The sequence below is a fragment of the Urocitellus parryii genome, chromosome 4 (assembly GCF_045843805.1).
Source record: "Urocitellus parryii isolate mUroPar1 chromosome 4, mUroPar1.hap1, whole genome shotgun sequence".
In the NCBI taxonomy this organism is placed as follows: Eukaryota; Metazoa; Chordata; class Mammalia; order Rodentia; family Sciuridae; genus Urocitellus; species Urocitellus parryii.
In genome coordinates this window covers 14,229,820-14,246,901 of record NC_135534.1, presented here as the reverse complement: position 1 = coordinate 14,246,901, position 17,082 = coordinate 14,229,820, and the positions used below count along the sequence as shown (strand labels likewise).

Below are 17,082 nucleotides of genomic sequence, written 5' to 3'. Positions count from 1 at the left end.
GCAGACGAAACTGATCTGGAATGACGTGAAGGAGACTCCAGACAAAGAATTAGAGAGCTGCACTTTGCTGAGCCATGTGAATGGGAAATGTGCCCTTGAACATGTGGAGGACAGTGACACATCTCTCCAACATAAAAACTCTCTCAGGTCTCACTTCCAACAACCCAGGAGAATGTCCTTGCTGGCCATTCTTAGCACACAGAGGTCAGTGTTTTCCATGCAGGACAAAAGATAACTGAAGTCATTCTTTTCCTTTATTAAAAAAGAATCTCTAGTGTTTTCTATTCGACAAGCTTTATGAGGAAGTGGTGAAAGTATTGTTTGGCATCCTTAAGTATTGGTAGCAAATCAAATCATATTGGACCTCATTTTTTTTTTTTTTTTGGTACTGGGGATTGAACTCAGGGGCACTCGGCCACAGAGCCACATTACCAGTCTTATTTTATTTAGTGACAGGGTCTCACTGAGTTCTTAGCACCTCACTTTTGCTGAGGCTGGCTTTGAACTCATGATCCTCCTGCCTCAGCCTCCCCTGGTGCTGGGATTATAGTGTGCATCACCAAGACCAGCTGGACCTCATTTTTAATGGACATAATATATCAATAAGTGATTACAGAATATAAACTCAACAGAAATCTTTTTTTGGTACATTGATGTGTTCTGAGTGCATAGAACAGATTTAGTAGCACATAATTAATACTGTAAAGATTTATATGTATTTTTGTGCTGTCAGCATAAAGAGCACTCTACAAATGAAAATCAAGAGGTCTGAGAATGTGTGCCCTCTTTGACCTTGCCAATTCCAGACCAGAGAATTTTCCTTAACAGAAGGAAGGAAGAAGCCAGGCATGGTGGATCACACCTGTAATCCCAGCGACTTGAGGAGGCTGGGACAGGAGGATCACAATTTCGACACTAGCTTCAGAAATTAGTGAGCCTGTTTTATTCAGCTTTTTCGCCACTGTGACTGAAGAACCCAACCAGCACAATTACAGAGGAGGAAGAGTTTATTTTAAGGCTTATGGTTTCAGAGGTCTTAGTCCATAGAAGGCAGTCTCCATTCCTCAGGGCTCCAGGTGTGGTTAAACATCATGGCGGGAGAGGGAAGCAGCTCACATCATGGTGATCAGGAAGCAGAGATGCAAATATATACAAATATATACACCAAAGCCACACCCCAATTTCCACCTCCTCCAGCCAAACCCTACCACTTTAGTTAATCCCATCAGGAATCAACTCACTAATTAGGCTAAGACTATAACCCAATCATTTCTCCTCCAAACCTTCTTGCATTGTCTCACATGTGAGCTTTCGGGGGATACCACATCTAAACCATAGCAGAGACCCTGGATTAAAATAAAAAATAAAAAGAGCTGGGGATGTAGCTCAGCGGTAGAGCACTCCTGGGTTTAATCTACTACAAAAAAAAAAAAAAAGAAGATGGGTGGAAGGGATGAAAAAACAAAGAAAAAATAGTGAAGAAAAGAAGGCACAAAAAACTAAACTTTAGAAGTTCACCAGGCTTAAGTCAAGGATCCAATTTCAGTATGATGAAATATTTCTTGTCATCAAAATGACAAATTTATAGAAGATGCTACAATTTCATAGTACACAGATTTACATTTTCACCAGAAAATACACTAAGTTGAGTGGGATATGAATTTTCATCTGCAGTTCCAGGGAATAAGACATATGCTACTATTTTTTTGTAAACCAGTGGTTCTCAGAGCATGGTCCCTGGACTGACAGCATCATCATCACCAGGAAACTCATTAGAAATGTAAATTCTGGGGTTCTTTCCAAGAAGAAAATGGGGCTGAGTCCCTACAGTCTGCATTTTAACAAGCTTCCTGGAAATTTTTTTGGGGGGGACAGGGTTGGTGGATGGGTCTCTCTATCTGCAGAGGATGGCCTTGAACTTTTAGGCTCCTGCCTCAACCTCCTGAGTACTGGGACTATGGGTGTGCACCAGCGCCTCCCCCCAGCTACAGTGCCAGGTGGTTATGATGCACTCTTAAGTTTGGGAACTACTCTCTAAAACAGCTTTTCTCAACCAGAGGCAATTTTGCCTCCAGGGACATTGTCATTATGTGGAGATAGATGTTCTCAGTGACCAAAAGGGGGATGGAGGATGCTATTGGCATCTAGTGGGTAGAGGTCAGGAATCCAGCTAGCATCCTACAATCAACAAATATTAGATAGTCCAAAATGTCCATTGTGCAAATGCAGAAAAACCCTGCTCTAAACTTGACTGTCCAGAAAGTCAAGTCATCTTGACTGTCCAGAAAATTAAATCTTAGCCATTATTTTGGAGATGGGTAGATCTGGGGTAGGGCTTCATCTCCAATGTCAAAGACCAATTTTGGGTTTAGGTATACCTGAGGGAGTAAGTTCTTAATCCAGGTGATCACCCTCATTCCAGAACTCTCTTTGCTGCCTAGTGTGGGGTGGGTTGTTGGGAGGGGGAGTGCTATTTCTCTTGAGGGGTGAGAAAGGAGACTCTCAGCAAACCTGTCCCAACCAAGAAGAATATCTCTCCTGTTGTTGCCACCCACAGGAACTCTCCCACGAGACAATTACCTGAACATCATAGAGTCCCGCCATCCTGTAGTAATGGGCCAAGGTCAAGAGAGATAGCAGGGATCTGTGCTGCCCTCCATTCCCCTCCACTCCTATCTCTTCTCAGTAAATGTCCACCTCCCTGCGTCTTGATCCGCCTTCCCATCTTCTACTTCCTCCCCATCATGAACCACTTTGCATAAACTTGTATAATCAAGGGTAAAAATTGCTTTATTACTTGATAGTTTCAGTGGGTTTGGGAAGCCACATTGGATCATTTTTCCTGGGGTGGGAGCTGGGAGAGGACAAGTTAAAGGAGTTAGTCTTTTTTTCTTAACAATTCTTCTTGCTATGTCATGTACATTGTGTTTAGCCTAACAGCCCATATAATTTGTGTGGCATATATTTAATGTACCTATAAAGCAGCAAACAGAGGAAAAGCTACTCTCTAAAGATCTAATGAAGACAGCCCACTTGCTGATCACTGAAGGAAAAGCCATAAACAGAAAGAGAAATAAGTCATAGCTGCCAGAAAATATTATCAAGGATCTTCTGACCCACTCGTTACGAGTTTCAGAAAAAGTAATTTGGAACATTATGTAGCTGATGAAGGATGCGGTGTGAAATCACAGGGGTTCAATACAGCAGCAACATTTTCTGCTTCTATCTGGGGAACCTAAGGGAAGTCCATGAGTGATTTGAGCCCAGGGATAGGAAAGTCCTGTCGACCATTCACACTCCTTCTGCAGAGCCCAAACAGGAGCCCTGAATGCTGATTCAGTGTATTCTTTCTTTCTTCCTGCCATTCACTCCAGACCCACCCAACACCAAGTTGTGTTCAGCGCCAGCTTCACATTGGCGAACAGAGCCACTGGTTCCAGGCACAAGACATGGGGATGTGTTGCAGAGTGTAGCTCATTTTTTGCATAGCTGTGTTGGTCTTGACTGTGTGAGAATAAACAGGAAACCCACGTTTGGCCATTTCCTGGGCCTGCATATAGACAGCATAGGTGACGAGGCCCTGGGTACGGTACTCGGGCAGGGTACCTCCCATTCGCGTTTCTCCAGTGTAGTCCATCAATGTCCAGGACACCGGGTTCCCCTCAGGCCCCAGCAAACAGGAGCTCGGGAAGTTCCGGAGACAGCGCTCAATGAATTTCTGGCTTCTCTCATTGCCACCAAAATGCCAGAATTGATTCACCAAGGCAGCGTGGGAAATACCCAGGGAGGAGATTTTAAACTTCTCTTGGTTGCTATGGAGAGAAAGAAAGGCCCATGAGGATAAAGGTGTGCATTTGTTCTTACCTCAACAAGCTGGAGAGACAGAGAAGAGGACACAGCGAATGCAAGTCCTAGAGTATGGAGAGCTTGGGATGCCCGGGGACAGAGAGGAGGCCGGCGTGGCCGGAGGAAGCGAGCAAGAAGAAGAAGCTCAGCAGCAGACCCAGGACCCACTCACTCGAGGTGGGGAGGAAGGTAGTCTGTCGGAGTTACTCTTTTTTAAAAGACAATTCTTACCACTTCATGGAACACTGATCCTTTGGAGGAAAGAGAGCAAGCAGGGCGAGAAGGCAGGACCCTGCCGAGAGGCAGAGGAATGAGTAAGGAGAGTTGGCATTTTATCAGACTCACATGGCCTTGGGCTTGCCACCACCAGGTGATAAAGTCTTGGTATCCAGCAGGGAAGGGATTAGTTTCTTGATGGTTTCAGCTGCGATGAAGAGAATGTTCTCTGAGCGTTCGATTTTCAAAGATTTCGTAGCTGCAAGATTTTGTATTGCCTCATTCAGGCTGGACTGGGAACCTAGACGGGTGTATGGGGAGAAGTAATGATGAAAACCCCTTCGAGAGAGAAGCTCTTCACGGGAGTAGGAAATGTCACATGTAGGGTCAGAAAACCATGGTCCTGGGCTTGGTGTTGCCACCATGTGAAGGGTCATCTAGTTTCAGGATTTTTGAAAACTTCCTGTTTTATGTAAATAAAAATAAGTCCAGGGATGAATTCATACATGGTCGTGTTGTGAGTGGTGATATCAAGATGGGAACAAAGATTTCTGGGCTATATAATCATGTATTTTTGATAATCAAAGAGTTGTTAAAAAAAAACCAAAACAATAGCCAACATCTACTGAGCCATGTTCCCAATGTGATGGATTATTTCCGTAATAACACCATTTGAGCTCATCTCCTGGTATCAGTTTCCTGGAAGTGTTCATTCCTGCACTGTGTCTGACATTCAATAAGTGACTTGCATCTACTAATGAAAAGAGCAAATTGAATGCAGAGAAGGCTTAAAGCACTTGCCCTTGGGGCTTTCCCTCTCTTTTTGATCTTGTTTATCTGGAGACCAATATTATAAAAGTAGCCTAGGCTGGCTTCTAGGAGACACGTGCTTCTATCATGATGTCACTAGAGCCCCAAACCAGCACTGCAGGCAGCCAGAATCACCATTCAGACATGCAAAAGAGGCCATGCTAAAGCAACCATATCTCCCATCAACTCAGGGTGTGTGATATACCTAGAAGAGACCAGCAGAGGAACTGCCTGGCAAAGCCCAGCTCAGATGGTTGATTCACTTACTTAGGAGCTTACTTATGCAGCAAAAATTAACTGACACATCTTGGTATTGTACTAAGCTCTTCTTATTCACAATCTCGTTTTTTGTTTGTTTAGTTGTTTATTATTTTTTTTTAGTGCTCTGTGCTGTACATACCATTATTCCTCTCATTTTTATATGTGAAGAATATAATCTTATGGAGGAGAAGTCACTTTGCTAGAGTCACGGAAACTATTAGGCAGATACCATCCTAGACAGCCTGATTCCAGAGGGTATACTGGGAGATTCTCTATGGCACAATGAATTGCTGTTCTGACTCCAGGAATGGGAGGTGAAACTCTGCTCTGACAACCCCGGTAAGCCCAGTAAGCCTAAGGGTTATCTGTGAAAGATGCCATAAATTCTGGATAATAGGAACTACATTATGGTTGTCCAAATGAAACCCATTCTTTCCCATAGTTGAGGATTTTTTGCACCTTTACAGGTATAGGGTCAAAAAACTGACGGCAAGTGAGGATCTGTTCTTTGAAGGAGAGATGTATGAACCACTTGGGGACTTGATCAGGACACAGCGGTGAGTCAGCTGATCAGGACTTGATCAGGACACAGTGGTGAGTCCATTCCTCTCACTTACTCTGAATCTGCAAATGCTGTTTCCAATTGATCACTTCTGGAGAACCAAGGAATTCCTGACAGTTCTGGGGATCCTTGGAGTAGACTTGGTAAGTATTGGTGTATTGATCCAGGTCATCTGTCATATCCTATTGTCATTGGGAAAAGGAGAAAGAACACATTCCTTATAATTCGTGATGGCAATGCTGATTTTTTAAGTCACAAAACATTGCTCTTTTTATTGGTGCAATTGAATCATTTCTGAGTCATTTACATCATCAGATCAAGATCAGAGATTCAAATATTCAATTGGTGATGAAAAATTCCAGAACAATATTATTCTCTACCCTCATGTTACATTGATATTTCCAATCAAACATACAACCATTTAGACAGTATTGTTCTATACTCCAATCATTCTGATCAAAAAAGAAAAAGAAGCAATGAAGGAAAACTTCTGATGCAAAAATACAATTCAAATACTTGCAGAACTCACAGACTAAGAACATGACAGTATTAAATTTAATAAAGATAATGGGATTAATATTTCCATTCATATGTAATAAAATCATACTGGAAATGCTTTCTTTGAAAAATGCCATAGTTATAATTGTATTTTGAGAAAAACAAACAAGCCTCATATTCAGAAAGGTCCCTTCAAAGTATTAAACAACAGATAAAATTATTTGGAAAAAGGAGACAGAGGAAAATATTATCACAACGAGGGTAGAGTTAGAAAACTTTAAAAAATTTCGTTGGAAAATATGCTACAAAAAATTCACTCATGAGTCAGCTATGACATTACTGACAAATTTTGTTGCTTAAGATTATGTGTAGCCAGGCACGGTGGTGCACACCTATAATCCTGGAGGCCCTGGAGGCTGAGACAGGAGAATTGCTTGTTCAAAGCCAGCCTCAGTAACTCAGTGAGACCCTAAGCAACTCAACAAGACCCTGTCTCTAAATAAAATACAAAAACGGGCTGAGGATATGGTTCAGTGGTAAAGCGCAATTCCCCAGGACCTAAATAAATAAATAGATAGGTAGATAAATAAATTAATAAAATCTAAGATGATGAATTCCATTTTTAATAGAAAAAAAGAACTATACAAATAAGCCTCAAACTATTCTTTTGTATGTGCCAGTGAATGTAGTTTTTAATAAAACTTGGACCTAAATACTAGTAACTTCAGAAAAGAATTTGGGTGGAGAGGAGAAGGTATTTCATTTAGGAAAAATAACCACTCTCTTTTTTCTAATATTCAACACACACAATTTAAACATACAGAGCTTCTGTAACACTTTAAAAAAATCCCTGTGTACTGAAGCAATAACAAGATCCAACTACAGTTACATTTTTAAACACTGGGTCAAGACTTTACATAAAAAACACCACTGTACTTTTCTCTCCTAAGTTCCTAAAATATTACATACTTTCCTCAACATCTGCAGCCATCCAGGAATTTTTAGGAAACTTATGCACGATCTTAAATCCTAATCCCTGATTCTTTGGGCTCAGTGACAAAAGATCAGAACCACCCAAAATGATGGCTCAGTGGAAGTCAGAGGAGAGACCCTGGCTCAGTCAGCCTCCTAGGTTGAAAGTAGCACTGTGTCAACTGGCTTCATGCAGGACGGGCACAGGGTGGATCTCACCAACCAGTCAACTACACAGTCCAGGTAATGTGCATGCGCAGCAGAAGCCTAACTGGTCTCTATAAGCAAGGTCCGTCGTACAGATCACACACTCCAGGATCTTTTGATCTCTCTCCTCCAGGGTCATAAATTCCTTTAGGTAGGTGCTGTACAAGGCCTATTTTTTTGAACTTCCCTAATTTGTTTCTCTTTTAGTCAGCTCAGTTGCCATCCGAGTCTGGCTAGGTATCGGATGATAAACTGCCACTGGAACTTGTTCCTGATGAGGTGGCAGTGGCTCCTGATCTGCCTCTGTCCCCTCCCCAAGGCTATTGGATAGGATTGAAACTCATGAAGTGGGGAGATAGCATCCGAGGTAGGGGATTGGAGGCACGTTCCCCATCTTCCTAAACTGAGGTGTGTGATCTCTTACCTGTGTGCTGTTCTGACAGTCTTCTCTGTATTTTCATATTCTTTTTGTTTTTATTTTGTATTCTTTGAATACTTTTCATTGGTTTTTTTAAATTATAGGTAAAATTCTATGTACTTATGTACAAGATGTTTCCAAGTACAATCACACATTACTTAGCAATCGGGATATGTTGTGAAAAATGCATTGTCAAGAGGGTTTGTTGTGCAAACCTTGTAGATTATGTTTACACAGATGAAAATGGCTTAGCTGTGGTGAAGGTACTTTTGTGCAAGGATAGTCATTCAAATGGGTGTTTCTAGAGGGGGATGGTTGCTGGAGACACCTGTTTCACATTCTTGCTTCACCTAATCCCCTATTTTTTGGAAATTTTAAAATAAGCATATGGATTTTTATCTTTTAATTATATTAACTATTTAGTTTTGTTAATTTTAGGTCTTTCCCTTAGCTGCATATGGAAACTCTAGCATTGAAGCTTAGTGCTTTAGAGTTAACCTGACACATTGTGCTCTATCATATTTTCATAGTCCCACCCTTTTGATTATCTCTGGTGAGAACATATTCTTTCCATTCTTGGCCTGACAAAAATATACTTACCTACAAAATCAAGTTTAGATGAAACCTCCAACCAAAAGTGTCTCTATCATTACTCTGAAGCCTCCTCCTGGAGCCTCCATAGTAAAAGTTAATCAATTTTACTTGAGCTATTTCTGTTCCATCGTATCTCACACTAAGTTGTAATCTTCCTGTTTATCGGTCTTTTCCTTCAGGATGTAACATTATTGAGAATGGGGACTTGTTTGACATCACCGTGATGGACTTCTGTATCTCTAGGTTTTACACACTGCCGGATACATGGTAGGCACAGAGAAAATATGACCACCTGGCACCTTACCTGTTCCTGAGGGCGGATAACCACTGTATTGAAATCAGGCCATTTGTCTACTAAAGCCTTTCGGTTGAATGGGTTTCCATGGTTCATGTGAAATACAGTCCCATAAACCTGCAGGATTCCATGGAAGAGAGGTCAGATAACAGAAGGGAAAGGCAGAATGTCCTGTTTGATCAGGACAAAGGTCACTCCTATACATTGTGACATTATGGAAGTCAAATGAGAATCTATGTCAAACAATCTCCATCTTCTACTTTTTTTTAACTTCAATTAATAGGAGCTTTTTCTTTCCATTAAATATTAATCATAGGTCATGTAGCAAAAATATTTGCACAAATAAAATGAATGACTTTAGGAAAACCATCCTTTACTATAGGATTTAGTATCGTGTTTTTCCAAACTTTCTTCTGTTTATACACAGAGGCATACAATTATAAAAATGAAATTACTGATACTTGTTGTTTTGCCCACTGAACATATTATAGACATATTTTTAACCTGTTTTCAATTTTTTGCTTTCACACCTAATTCTTCCTGGAACATGCTTGCCCTGCCATGTTGTACAGGTTATAGGGAAAGAGGATGAAAGAGAGAGACCAGGACGAATGAGAGCAAAGCTGTAAACAGTTCAGTGTCCTTGTAGTTCTGAGGTTGGAGAAAGCAGTAGCAGATCAACACAGACCTCATGAAAGTTGTGAAGATAAGAGTTCAGCAGATATCAGCATGAAAGTAGGCTAGTGACCCAAGATCAAAGGGGTGCAGTACACTTGATTGATTCCCAGGATGAAGAGACAATGGCCAAAACTATACCAGTATCCTACCCTGCTGCCTCCTTTCACCCCATGTGAACTACTGATATTAGACCAAGGAAAAGAGAAGACATACAACATTTCTAAATTATTTAAAATTAAATGATTAGTTAAACTAAGTTGTAATTAACTAGACTTTTTTTTTTCCTACTGAACTCAGAACATAATGAGTGGAACACAGTGAGGCAGCTAGTACAATTTGAGTCGTTTGGAGTTGATACCTGTACTTATTCATTATTAATATTTTTATATATTTTATATTAATAATGTTTATTATTTAATATGTAAAAGAATAGATAGACATTTTCTCAACTGAGACCCGTAATATATATAAATATAGTACTCAATCCTTACTTTAAACCCAGTTGAGAAAATCTCTCTCTCTCTCTCTCTCTCTCTCTCTCTCTATATATATATATATATATATATATATATATATATATATATATATATATATATATATACATATAGTACCTGGCATACAAATATTATTGATTTCCATTCAGGGAGAATGTATTTATTTAATATACAACCAAAGTAGAATGCTATTCCTTCATAAGAAGTAAGGAGCCAAGACAGCCCCCTCATCTCACCACTGCTCCAACAAAAGACCACTGGGAAACACCACGAATTTCCACAAAATGTTGAGTCCTACTACCACAAGAAATAGAGAAATTTAAATTATAAAATTCTATCATAAAGCAATAAATAAAATTTTTTATCCTGGAATATTTTTAAAAATAGTCACTCATGAAAATATCTCAGGCTGGTATCCATAGACTGTCTAACTGATGGAGTCTCCACAAAAATAATCCTGCTGGTCAGGCAAAGGCAGCTGAATATTAGGTAATATTGACTCTTATTATCAGAGGCTGCCAAAAAAAGGGGGCCTTTCATTTTGAGGGGTTCTTTTTAACATTATTTTTAGATGAGTTGATTTGAAATAATTCTGGTGGTAATTAAAAAACAGGACCAGTTGTTTCATTAATTGATTTCTAATAAATGCATATATAATCTTCAAATAAAAATGCTGATATTTCTCTCTTTTTGTCAGAGGGGAATAACAAACCTGTTAGAAAAATGAGGAAATTTGATGTCCATCTAAAAACATATGTATTTTATAGGAGTGTCTTATAAAGCAATACAAATCTAGAATTAATTTTCCTCTAAGTAGACACACACACACACAGTTATACTTCGGCTCTGCTGGAGTAGCTCATTCCCCTTTCATTGCTAATGAAAAACACGGGCAAGAATCTAGATCTTGTAAGTTGCTCTTACATAGTTCTGGAAGTGAACATTTATATGTGTGTGTTTTTATTTAATTCAAGATTTCTGATCAATTTTTACTAGGTTAAGGGAGGTACTGGGAGCCAGGCCCAAATGGCTGAATAATACACATTCAGTTCAGAGCAATTAAGAAATCCAAGTCAAAAGAGAAATCAGCCTGTTACTGATTTCCAAGAGACTCTGACGGTTAACCTCTCACCTGGCAAGTGTTCTCTTAAAGTGAACAAGTTAAACATTAACATGCAATCTCACCTAAACTTTGGAGGAAAACTAGGGGAAAATCTCAAGTGTTGTTCAGGAATGTTCCTTGAAAAGGATCCAGGGGAGACATTTTTCAGCTGGCTCGGAATGAAAGGCAGTGTTGGGGCTCAGGAATACCTGTGTTCATGCCATAGCTTTGTGATGCACTATTGGTGGCATACGGGGCAGATCATTGAGCCCTCATTTTCTTACCCATAACATGGACATAATAGCAAATGTCTTGTAAAGAGGTAATAAAACTTAAGGGAGAGGAGATACAAAGCAGTGCCTGGCTCCAAAATGGGTGCAGCGTGAAGGTGGGTCTCCTTTCCTCCCTTTCACATCATGCTTCTCTTCCTTCCTCCCCACAGCAGTACCACTGTCACCTTTATGGATTCAGGAAGGCTCTTCCTCAGGGATTTCTCCAGGGTCTGCAGCATCTGGGCACCTTGCAGCGGGAACATCGTGGAGGACACCTTAGCCCTAGAGAGAGAACCAAGGAGCAACCAGGAATGAGAGGAGCTAGAGGAGATCCAGAAACGAGCGTAGCAAGGTCAGTGTTAATGGCCAAGTCTTTCTCCATCGTCTCCTCCCTGAAGTCCTCACCAACTCCAAGGGGAGATAAGACTGGCAGGAAGCTGAGGATCCCTTTCTTAATTTTTCATTTCCTTTTCTTACCCTTCGGTTAATTCTACTCACCAGTTTCACTTTAAAGTAATAAGCACATTTTAAAAAATACATACCACATCTTTTAAATTTTAGTTTCTATTAGTGATTCTCTTGGTCCCTCTAGTAACAAGCTGTGTAACCTTGGGAAAGTTACTCAACCTCTCGATTCCTTGGTTTCTTCAAAAGTAGTGGGGATAAGAGCACTATCTCAGAGAATTTTTGTGAAGATTAAATGAATGAATACACATGAAGTATTTAGTAAAAGTCTTGGTAGAGGAGAAATTACTAGGTAAAAAAAACAGCATTTTTACAAATCTGACTTATTCCATTTAAGAGGAGTAACCTGAACATCACATTCTAACTACAAAAAGAAAAAAAAATGGAAAGAGGATGTGTCATTGTGTTCTGTATTGGAATGGTGATATTTGGAGCTCAGGAAAGTAAGTGCTAAACTCCTCCAGCGACTGGGACAGTTGAGGCTGGAAAATCACAAGTTCAAAAGCAGCCTCTGCAACTTTGTGAGGCCCCCAAACAACTTAGTGAGACCCTGCCTCAAAATAAAAAATAAAATGTGCTGGGGATGTGGCTCAGTGGTTAAGCATCCCTGTGTTCAATCCTTGGTGTACATACACACATACACACACACACACACACACACACACACACACACACCTGGCCAAGTGTGAGTTTCAAAAAACAGGAAGGGTCTTTTGCTTCTGGACAAGATGGGATCATGGATCTGGCTATTTTCACACGTGAAACAATGACAACATCGTCCCCGAGCTATTTCTTGATGACTGACTCCAATAATTGTGTATCAGAACAAAATTTAACACAAACTTTGTCAACTAAAAAGCATCTGATGAAAAAATTTGGAACAGGTGAAGACACTGGTTTAGATGAATGATCTGGGAGAAGAGAAAGCAGTAGAGAGGCAAAGAAGCAGAGTCGGCAATAACTTTCCTCCACAATCAGGAGAAATAGAACCTTCAGCGAAAACCTGTCTAGAGGAGATGCTTGGGACCTGGGGTCTGAAACTTGCCCCTGTGGCAAAAGTCACCTGCCTCCATCCCCTTGTGATAGTCATTGCAAATGACTGTCTTACCTGAAAAAATTAAAATAAACATTACCAGACCTAGAGCTCTTAGAACTAACCGATAAGGACATTAACTTAGCTCCTGGTGTTTAAGAAGAGAAAGAAATGCATAAGAATGGTGAGAAGCTAAATGAGATCTTATGGAAATAAAAAACCACTACATTTAAAATAAAAATTAGGCAGGATGTGATCAACAGTGGATTAGACAGTAAAGAAGAAAAGATTGATAAGTTAAAGGCACAGCCGTTGAAACTCTCCAAAAGGATACACAGGGGAATGGGAAAATGTGTACTGTTAAGATGTGGAGGACATTCAACAGAGATAGAATAATAGTCTCTTCAACAAATGATGCTGATTTTTACTGTTAAACAGTCGAGATGACTTACCTGATAGACCTGGGAGCTGTCCCTTTCTGACTGTGGATGTTAGAGGAAAACTATCCTTCACTTTGCTTCTTTGTCTCTCTGCTGCTTTCTGCTCCCCAGATCATGTATCTAAAATAGTTCCTGTTTCACTTTGGGTCACTTAGGAATTTAAGAAAGCAAAAAAAGAGCAGCCTTTAAAACATAAGGTTTTCACAGAGAAGGAGCATCGGTGTGACCACAATCCAGTGAGACAAAAATTAATAAATTAATTAAAAGCCAAGGCCACTCTGTGCTCATGCTTGAAACATGAAGTCAGCCTTAGCAGCAAAAACAGCCAGACATCCTCCCCGCAGTTATCATGTGACCATGACTTCTGGACCCCTGTTCCTTTCCTCCTGCTGCAGGAATAAAAGGGTTAATTAGATTTGCCCTGCTCTCTGACAGGATCCACGCCAGAGCAAAACCATGCTTCCTTGAATCCTGCCAAAGTCGCCCACCTCCAGCCACTCCTGCATGCTTGCTGTGAATGCACCACAGTTCCCCCGAAGTGTGCTCTTTTCCACATTGTGACAGACAACAAACTCAGTTTGTCAAATGACAGGTGTGCTCCAGGTGGTCGTTGATTAGAAGCTTTCAACAAACTTCTTCACCACCGAGCTCGGAGATGTTGGTGCCTACAGGCTTGTTCTCTGTTCACTTCTACTTCCCAGGCCTCAGGGACATAACCCGCAGGACTATAACCCTCAGGACCACTCATTATGTAGAAAAGTACATGAGTATAAGATCCAAAGTACAATTTGATGTTAACTCTGTGGGGTGTCATGTGACTCTATTTCTTGAACTGTTCAGTTTGGAATCACCCTCCCTCCAAGAATGTGGACACAAACTAAGAACCGAGCATCATGCTCATTAAATAAGATACACTGAAAACTGCTAAAGCCTGTCACCCTCACCGGAGCCAACAGCCCTGGGTAATAGGTAATGTCAATGTCCTTGTGTGCAAACTTCAGAATCTTTGACCCTGCCAATCCCATAGTGTAAATTAATCCAAAGAAAACCATTTAGAAGAACAAAACTGCTCTAAATAGAATTTAGAGCACGTAATAAATAAAATTCCAATGTCCAGAAGAGGGGAAGTTAATGTTAAATATGATTTAGCAGGGCAATGCAATTCTAAGGTATTAAAATCATACACACAGGCATAATATATAATACATACAGGTGTGGGAGAGTGTTAAAGTAAAATTAGACAATTTAGGATATAAAACCTTTCATGTATGACATATACAGTATTAGCACAAATTTGAAAGACAATATAGATTGTGATAGTAACATTACAGGGGGAATATTTAAAGTCTGATTTGTTTGCTGTACAATTTAAATTAACAATCTGTTTATTTCCTTTCTGACTTTAAGCTCAATCTTCTTACCAGTCACAAGGAGAAAACTGCCTACCTTACCACGTAACCATAAGGATTCAATATGGTCATGTTTGCAGTGTCTCCCAATCTCTGGATATTCCATTCACCCACTTGCTTCTAGAAAGTCATCCAAATCTCTGCTCACTCATTTATTAGATCAGGGCAGAAACCTCTAAGAATTCTGTCCTTTACAGAACAAATGCCAGATATACGTTTCTCAAGTTGAAGTTACTCCTTTTCCTTGGGCATATGCTCAACATAGCTCTGTATTAGCATTTGGATTTGGTTCACTTGAGAGGAAGGAACGCAAAAAAAAGCAAAGAGTATCTTTAAAAAACTCAAAAACATTATCATGTATACTTAAGATACACAAGATCTTATGGGATATATACCGATAGGAAGAAGGCTTACTCAAGCATACCCCATTCACGCCACATAATCACTCATCTGTTTGCATCTGACAAGAACAGCTAAAATCGATCCATTCAGTGTGACTCCCACATGCAGTACCACTTAATTGCTTTTAGCTCTCACCTTGTACATCTGTCTCCACACTTGTTGATTCTACGTGCCTGCTACTTTTTGAGAGGAGTCCTTACCTGAAAAGATATCTTCACACAGTTCTTCTCAGATGTAGCTAGGATTAGACTTCCAAGAGATGGAATTTCCCTCTGATGCAGTCAGTCCAGTGGGCTCTGGAAGAGTGAGCGAGTTTGGATATGTCTCTTCCAGAAATTCCTGAGATGTAACATGGACCTTGCACTAAGCTGGCAAAGATTGCTGGATGTCAACTGTAGTGAAAACAACACTTACCATCAGGGTTTCTTGTTGAAAAGTCATGCAAGGCTGAGGAGGTTAGCATGTGCCCTCTGAGCTTCTCTTCCTGAAACATCACATGCTCTTTGCCCCCACAGATCCCGCCATTTCTATGTAAACCAAAGCTGTGTGGAAATCACAGCAGGCAGATCCTGGAAGCAGGGTCAGATTATGCAGGGAATGTGTCCAGTCCAGCTCCAACAGGGGGTCTCAGGATGGTGAGGAGTCTGCGAAAGGGGGGTGGAGAAACAACACAGACACCAAAGTGAAGGTGCTGAATCCCCATCTTTACTTGTGAAGTTGATCATATATACTTTTCATTTTGGCAGGCTCACAGTACTTTGTGGTTACAAAACAGGAATCATTATTCAAAGAAACAAAATATTATGTAGCTACAATTAGAATAGAAGAATGTCTCTTGGCTTAGGCATAAGCAAGCATTTTTCCTTTCAGTTCCTGTATTGCTTTGAGCTGTTTCCGCTTAGTTAGCTTTTAATAATAGTTAGAAATGTCCCAGACTCTTGGCCTATACCTTGACTATTCTTTCTTAACTTACTGACTGGAACTGGTGCCACGGTTATGGCAAGTGGCTAACTTGCTATTAATTGTAATCCAACAAGAGTAAGAGCACAAACCATTGTGCACAGGAACAAGAACAAGTTGCCCAGTACCAAGCACTAATCTGTCTTCTTAACATTAATTCTTCTTCTCTAGATTTTAATTTAATTTCTCAAAAACTTCCTTGACAGGAATACAGGGGTTTCTCATTGAACATTAACAATTTACGCTCCACAGCTGAATCGTTGCATTTAGAGCCAACAGATCTATTCTTTGGAAGTAGTTGCATTAACAGGGGAAGTCATGTTTTTTCCTTCATACTTAATGGTTCTATGAGAAGTCGCAACTTTACTTATTAAAGGAATACAGAAACAAACCAGCCCATTCCCAGAAACACTGAGCTCCTCCAGAGGATGGACACCTTGAGCCATCCACCTCAGTAGGGCCTTGCCTTTGCCTGAGTCAGGGGAGGGGTGCAGCAGGAATGCCCCCGTCCCCTCCCTTTCAATTCTCAAATCTCTGCAGCAGGAACAATGTAGTGGGACAGTATCAGTGAGGTCTGCTTTGCAGGATTCTTCTCTGACCCTTTTTCTTACACATAGGCTGAAGAGGAAAGTACTTGCGTGGAGTTAGTAAAGCTGTTAGGGTCCTCCTTCTTTAGGATAAGCTGTGCCCTCTCTCTGCCCCTTTTCAAGGCTGCTATTTAACATCCAATCGTTCTGTGTTTTTCCTTCTTAGCCTGGTTGTTATAGAGAAGGAAAAAGACTTTGTTGAAATTAGACAGGAATTAAGTCCAGAGCCTTAGCACTTCCTCTGCCATCTTCAGAAGGTAAAGGAAGGTTCATAAAAAAGATAATTTGAGTCTCAACTCCACTGTGTGGAAAAAACGAAGAAGGGAATTCTGACACCAAGCAGGTCCTTGTCCTCATCAACACTTTTCTAGGATGGTCAACAGTTTCACTGTGGATAGGAGAAGAGATTCTCTGACCAGAGGAACAGGGACAGGATTCAAAATAGCTTGTATGTTCCTTCCGTCAGTGGATCTGTACCGTCCATGACTGCATGGATTTTTCTCTTGTCCCCTTTTGGAGTCCTGTCTCTTCCAGAACATCAGTTGTCCTTCTTGTCTCCTG

General features: G+C 40.5%; 1 protein-coding gene and 1 pseudogene across 3 annotated transcripts; both read right to left on the bottom strand.

The window, feature by feature from the left end:
- Positions 1–2,817: 2,817 nt before the first annotated feature.
- On the bottom strand, positions 2,818–15,450 carry Glyat (glycine-N-acyltransferase). Of its 3 annotated transcripts, none has more exons than XM_077797437.1 (8): positions 15,389–15,450; positions 15,175–15,270; positions 13,176–13,313; positions 11,411–11,507; positions 8,689–8,796; positions 5,751–5,877; positions 4,192–4,363; positions 2,818–3,812 (listed from the first exon to the last, which is right to left on the bottom strand). In XM_077797437.1, exons 4-8 carry the CDS (start codon positions 11,486–11,488, stop codon positions 3,410–3,412), a joined length of 888 nt encoding a protein of 295 aa, XP_077653563.1. In that variant the 5' UTR covers positions 11,489–11,507; positions 13,176–13,313; positions 15,175–15,270; positions 15,389–15,450; the 3' UTR covers positions 2,818–3,409. The 3 variants fall into 3 exon arrangements, with proteins under 3 accessions (XP_077653563.1, XP_077653564.1, XP_077653565.1); XM_077797438.1 differs by having other exon boundaries at positions 13,176–13,283; XM_077797439.1 differs by lacking the exon at positions 13,176–13,313.
- Positions 7,322–8,297, bottom strand: LOC113195084 (RING finger protein 11 pseudogene; annotated as a pseudogene).
- Positions 15,451–17,082: the final 1,632 nt, after the last annotated feature.

Bases quoted from the DNA above. Each gene is read 5' to 3' on its own strand.
- Glyat (XM_077797437.1), bottom strand. From the start codon at position 11,488: ATGTTCCCGCTGCAAGGTGCCCAGATGCTGCAGACCCTGGAGAAATCC. The intron at 5,878-8,688 runs GTAAGGTGCCAG...CAATGACAATAG, and splicing joins TTATCCGCCCTCAGGAACAG to GATATGACAGATGACCTGGA. The intron at 4,364-5,750 runs GTAAGTGAGAGG...ACACCCGTCTAG, and splicing joins ACAGCATTTGCAGATTCAGA to GTTCCCAGTCCAGCCTGAAT.